The 6,058-nt window shown below is 40.4% G+C and overlaps 1 protein-coding gene across 1 annotated transcript; it reads right to left on the bottom strand.

Moving 5' to 3' along the window:
• Positions 1–2,761: 2,761 nt before the first annotated feature.
• LOC127184773 (germ cell-less protein-like 2) lies at positions 2,762–4,264 on the bottom strand. Its single transcript, XM_051141159.1, has one exon. It carries the CDS (start codon positions 4,262–4,264, stop codon positions 2,762–2,764), a length of 1,503 nt encoding a protein of 500 aa, XP_050997116.1.
• Between the last annotated feature and the right edge of the window lie 1,794 nt (positions 4,265–6,058).

Below are 6,058 nucleotides of genomic sequence, written 5' to 3'. Positions count from 1 at the left end.
GTCCTCTTCCCCTGCGACCTGGCAAGGCAGTCCCACCAGGGGAAAAGCTGGCAAGCGAGTCCATGTCAGGATAACATGACTTTAAATGACAAGAGAATTGAGGAAGATCTGGGAGGAGTCAGAAGAGGGGAAAGAATATGATTGTAGAACGTCATTGGAAAGACTCTATTAAAATTAAACAAATTTTTAAATGAATTAAATTATATTGTTTGTCGGAAAATGGGTGCAGCCTGTGATTACCATATTAAGTAAACTGGGATAGAACAAAAAAATATTAGCTTTCCTTTCACGTATAAAACATATACATTATATAGAAATATAAAACATTTTATATGACATATATATGACATGAAAGCAGAAAAAAGAAAGGGGGAAAGAGGATAGCAGGAGGAAGAATGGAGAAGCTGGAAAAAGTTTAAGGAGTGAACAGTTTGATGGCATACTTAGAGACAGTCTACGAAACCTAACAATATGTGTCATAAATACCCACCAATTAAAAATAAAGTGAGGTATGCTAATTATGCTAACTGAGGTAGGAAGACCTTCAGCTATAGGTGGTGTCCTTTCGTGTCTGGGGAGCCCTAGACTGTACACAATAGAGAAAGCAAGCTGGGCAGTAACATAGCACTTAAGACGTGCTGATAGTGGCTGCAATGTGACCAGCTACTTCAAGTTTCTGTTGGTTTTGAAGTCTATGAAGCTGAGCTATGACTTACCTGACATGGTGGGTTGTATCCTTGAATTGTGACCCAAACCATTTGTCTTCCAAGTTGCTTCAGGAGAAGATTTCTATCACAGCAGCAGAAAAAGACACTAAGACAAAAATCGGTGCTGAGAAGGGGGGCCAGTGCTGTTATAAAGCTAAGTGACTCACTGGCCTCCCCCTGGAACTGTTTTGGGCTGAAATGTGCTATAGTTTGGTACTTTGGGCTAAAAAAGCTTTAACATGCTGAAAGAAGAGTTTAAGGGGCCAATCTGGTCAAAGCTTGGAAGACAAGAATTCTGAGAGACGCCTATGCCAGTCACTGTTTCAGCACGGTTGCTAGAGAAGTCCTCGGGCCTGGTTGATGAGCAGTTGAGAACTGCAAGGGAAAAGGAAGTCCACAGTAGAAAGGTCAGCCTTACACTCTACTCATGTGCATATGGACAAGACACTGGACTCAGTAGATTACATCTAAAAACAAATGCAGTTGGGAGCGGCATGTGAGAAGATGAACCCAGAAGGTGGGGAAAGAGGCAGGGAGGATGGATGTGAGAAAAACAAAATCCATTCGTGCGTGAAATAAAAATAATGAAGACAAGTCAAACAAACCAAAGTGTTGGAACTATTCCAGGGGACTTTTAAAGTTGGACTAGCTGCGTTTTATAGCATAAAGTGGTAGTGAGCTGCATGGACAATTACGTGGGAGTCCAGGCTTCTGGGCAGGCCTGTGGGAGATTATCCTACTTAGGCAAATTTAAGGGGGAAGCCTCTTCTCCTGTGGGTGGCACTATTCCTTGACTCAGAGCCTGAAGCTTATGCTGGAGAAACTTAGCTGAGCACTTGCACAGCACTCATCTCTTTCTATTGTAGATGTGATGGGACCAGCTGCTTCAAGCTCCTGCCATGCACACTGAGCCCGTGAAGTGTGAGATAAAATAAACGGTTCCCCTGCAACTGTGTTCATAAGCTCTTTTTTTAAATTCACAGCACAGGTAAAGAAGCTAAGGCAGAGAAAGTGAACAGGATACTATGAAATAATTTATATGTTGATAGCTAGATAACAGGTCTAACAGTTGGGTGCAGTGGCGCATGCCTCTAATCCCAGCACTCAGGGAGGCAGAGGCAGGCTGATCCCTGAGTTCGAGGCCAGCCTGGTCTACAAAGCAAGTCTAGGACAGCCAGGGCTACACAGAGAGACATTGTCTCAGAAAAACAAAACAAACAAACAAACAAAAAACAAAAAAAAAAAAAAAAAAGAAAAGAAAGAAAAAAAGAAAGATAATAGGCATCAAAAAGTTCTATTTTCATTTCTCAGCTTGTTTATCCATTTCAAAAACTGCATTTTTGGTATTTACAGTTACATAAATACTTGAATATATGTATGTAAACATATACTTCTATGTACATATATTACATATATAATTCTCTTGCTTATATAGCATATGACATGATAGTTAATTATAACATATTTATATCTATTTGTGTGCAACTATAGTTAGAGATAATCAGCAGCAAAAGTTATCCAAATCATACAAAACTGAAATCTCTGGAAAACCAATTCTAAAACACCAATAATCATATGTTACATGGCATGGAAAAGCTTGACGTTATTTGAAAGCATACATTAACAGTGACTAATCTCAATTATTCTTTTTTAACCAATGACTTACATAATATTGTAATAACGGCATGGCTCACAACAGTTCTGGCAATGGAGAGATTTTTATTTTGTTTCAACCTTGGCTAGGGTCAAATCTACTTAACAAGTTCATAGAGAAGATTTTCCTTGCAAAGATAGTCTCTTATTTCCACTGGAAGCTTGACTCTTGATGGCACTTGAAAATGAAAAGACTAGCTTCTTTTGATTTCATTTGGCAAATACTTTGTTGGAGGTCAAAGTTTCCTTCATAAATACATGGAAATAAGTTGAAGATGGAGAAATTCATTTTTGATGGTACTAGACTAGTCATAATTTTCATTTTGTTGGTTATCTTAACTATTCATCATGAGGCCTTCCAATTAAATGTTTTTTAAATGATTTCCAAATCCTCATGTGGTCTAATACTTGGCAAGGTCTTCGGCAGTTGGCAATATGAAGAGGAAATTACAGAATATGTATAAAGGGAAAGGTAATGCTGTGTCACCCAACTTCATTACAACATGCTCCTCGTCGTCAAGGGTAAGCGTTTTATAACCAGTTGTCTTCCTAAAAGCGATTTTCCCATCGGAGTCAAAATGCACCAAAGTTATTCTGAATACTACATTTCTTCTATGATTTAGACAGGGAGAGCCGTCACACCGCGGATGCCTTTGCTTGAAAATTATGCAGTAACTAGTAAAGGTGACAAGTAAAGGAAAGCTAAATTTGCAAGCTGACCACTTCCAAGAGTATTTACCGTCTTTCCTGATCCTTTTACCGCATCTCATACTGCACCTTTCAAGTTCTTCTTCATTGATGGTTTGTGGTCCAATTTCCTCGTCTTGTTGTGCGTGAAACAAAGCCAGCCACTGCTGTTTATACACAGATGACAGCCATTCTTTAGGTATTAGACGATCTCGCTCGAGAATGCGTGTGGGGGGCAGGTCATAGATGATGTGCTGAAGCCTCAGCTGTTTAAACACTGGCTGGAACACCAGTCCTTCCTCACTTTCAAGAAAAGTCATGCTACCCAAACGTTCCATGTGCTGGGAAAGCCAGCTGTTGGTACAGTCTAAAAGCTGATCCACGGAACCTTTCCAGCTTGGATGAAGACAGAGGAACATCCATTCTTTAACTCTGCTGTACACATCGATCTCCTTTCCCATCACTAGTAAATCGGAAGACGATACAAGTAAGTACACAAGCTTCACATCCAGTTCCTTGTAAAGCTGAACTCTTGCATGTGTCATGAAATTCTGAAGAAGCCATTCAAAGCACCTTGTTTTCACAGCTTTCAACCCGTGTGTTTCTGCCGCTATGTAATACGAACATACAGTTTTCATACCGATGGTTTTCTTCATGGTCTCATTACATTGCTGAATCACACGCTCTACCTGGAGCAGGCAGGCTGCTGCCAACACGTGAGGAACTTGAAGAGGTGTTAATGGCAAGTCTTCGTCCAGGTACAAGGAACCGAACACAAAGTGTAAAGATCTTCTATCTATACTCTCGTCCTTAACTCCCAGTTCAATAATGTCGTTGTTCGATTCTTTCCAAGTACCTTTGAGGATATTAGCAAAGTAGCCTGATTGACATAAAAATACTTTGTGTAAACGCCATATTTTCCCTAGAGCACGGATTTTAATGTCACTATCCTCCCCTTTCAAAAATAAGGTCTGGTAGGCATGCCTCGATGCAATCTTGACTCTTTTTCTGCAAAAAATGCCGAGAACTTGAAGTAGATTCACTCCCTGGTTTTCAGATTCACGGATGTCAACCCTTGGTCCCAAACAGTCACAACTGCTCAGTTTGCGCTTGCGGCTCCTTGACGCGAAACTGGGTCCTGGTGTAGCTTCTGGTGGCTCTGGATCTACCAAACTGGAATCCTGGCTTCCCAAGATCCGACTGTTTAAAAGCCCCATTGATGAATCTTCTGGGAACCTCTAAAAGACCCTTGCAGAGGCTTCTCTCTCATGGCATAGCTGTAGTCTGTCACTAGTGCCTAGACTCACTGGGTTTCCCTAAAACAGAGACAGTGTCACAGAGAAAGCAGGCCATTATCCATTGTCTACGTTGGACCTGAGCTGTGGCCCCGCCCCCTGATAGCAGGCCCCTTGTAATCTATGCAGTGTAACCTAGCATGCTTACTTCCTCCCTCCCTCTCTGTCCCTCTCCAGCTCCTCCCTCCTTCCCTCCCTCTCTCCCTCCACCTCCCTCCTCTCTCTCTCCCTTTCTTCCCTCCTGTTCTCCCTTCCTCTTCTTATCTCTAACTTATCTCCTCCTTTCTCCCCTCCCCCCTCTCCTTTCCTCTCCTTTTTCTCCACTGTTTCTTAAAGGGTCACACTTGTTGCTTAAGCTGATTTCTGTCATCCAAATAAAGAACTCTACTGCCTCAGCCTTGTAAGCTGAATTTTCTTTTCTATGATGACAACCAAGCCAAAGCCATATCGATCAAAGTTATAGGTTGTATATATTACAACTTCCTCCCCTGGAGTGTGACAGAGCCCTCAACCTTCAGTAGGGTTGACTATAATCATTGACCAACAACTTTTAACAATGGAAAACATCGTTATTGCTTATTTTATTAGTCATTTTTAATTACAATAAAAGACAAGTATTAATTTCATGTATGTAGTTGTAGGTATATGTCAAAATTTTCTGTGTATGCTTTGCTTATTCATACATAAATTTAAAAATATATTTACTAGAGGTTTCTTATAAATCCAGTTTGGTTAATGTGTTTGTATATGCATGGTTTATATTTTTATTTTTATGATTTTAATTTACTTATTAAGTTTCTGTGGGACAACTTACTGTAAATAAATTGCAATTCTTTTCTTAGATTTATTTATTTATTATGTATATGGTGTTCTGCCAGCCTGTACGCTTGCACACCAGAAGAGGACACCAGATCTCTTTATAGATGGCTGTGAGCCACCATGTAGTTGCTGGGAATTGAACTCAGGACCCTTGGATGAGCAGACAGTGCACTTAACCACTGAGCTATCTCTCCAGCCCCTAAATTACAAGAGTGGTAAGCTGGATTTGGGGGTAGATCGATTCTCATTTTCCTGAGGAACCACCACACAGAGTTCCTTAGTAGCTGTATAAGTTTTCACCCCCACAAGCAATGGGTGAATTCCTCTTTTATTCCACAGCCTGGCCACCATGAGCTGTCAGTTGTGTTGTTGATCTTAGCCATTCTGACAGGTATAAGATGGAATCTCAGAGTACTTTTTTTTCCTTTAAGTTTTATTTATTTATTATGTATGCAGTGATCTGCCTGCATGTACACCTGCAGGCCAGAAGAGGGCACCAGATCTCATAAGAGATGGTTGTGAGTGAGTCATCAAGTGGTTGCTGGGAAATGAACTCAGGACCTCTGGAGGAAGCATCAGTGCTCTTAACTGCTGAGCCATCTCTACAGCCCCTAAATTACAATAATGGTACAGCTGGATTTGGGGATAGATCAATTCCCATTTTCCTGGGGAACCACTGCACAGAGTTCCTTAGTAGCTATATAAGTTTTCACAAATGAAACATAGGGAAAATATAGAAAGCATTATTTTAGGCTTAGAAGATGAGTGAGCACAGCAGAAAAAAAAACCATTTTTATTAAAACACAAATTACCAGTGAGAGTACACATAACAACAACAAAGTCAGTAACTTGCTTACCACAACTAACATGTACATTTCAATAATAACTTTAAATATC

This window comes from Acomys russatus, chromosome X, assembly GCF_903995435.1.
Source record: "Acomys russatus chromosome X, mAcoRus1.1, whole genome shotgun sequence".
NCBI classification, from domain to species: Eukaryota; Metazoa; Chordata; class Mammalia; order Rodentia; family Muridae; genus Acomys; species Acomys russatus.
The sequence above is the reverse complement of the archived record's forward strand: the minus strand, read 5'-3'. Positions and strand labels throughout refer to the sequence as shown.

What these genes read in the sequence shown, in the direction of transcription:
- LOC127184773 (XM_051141159.1), bottom strand. Translation starts at nt 4,264, where the DNA reads ATGGGGCTTTTAAACAGTCGGATCTTGGGAAGCCAGGATTCCAGTTTG.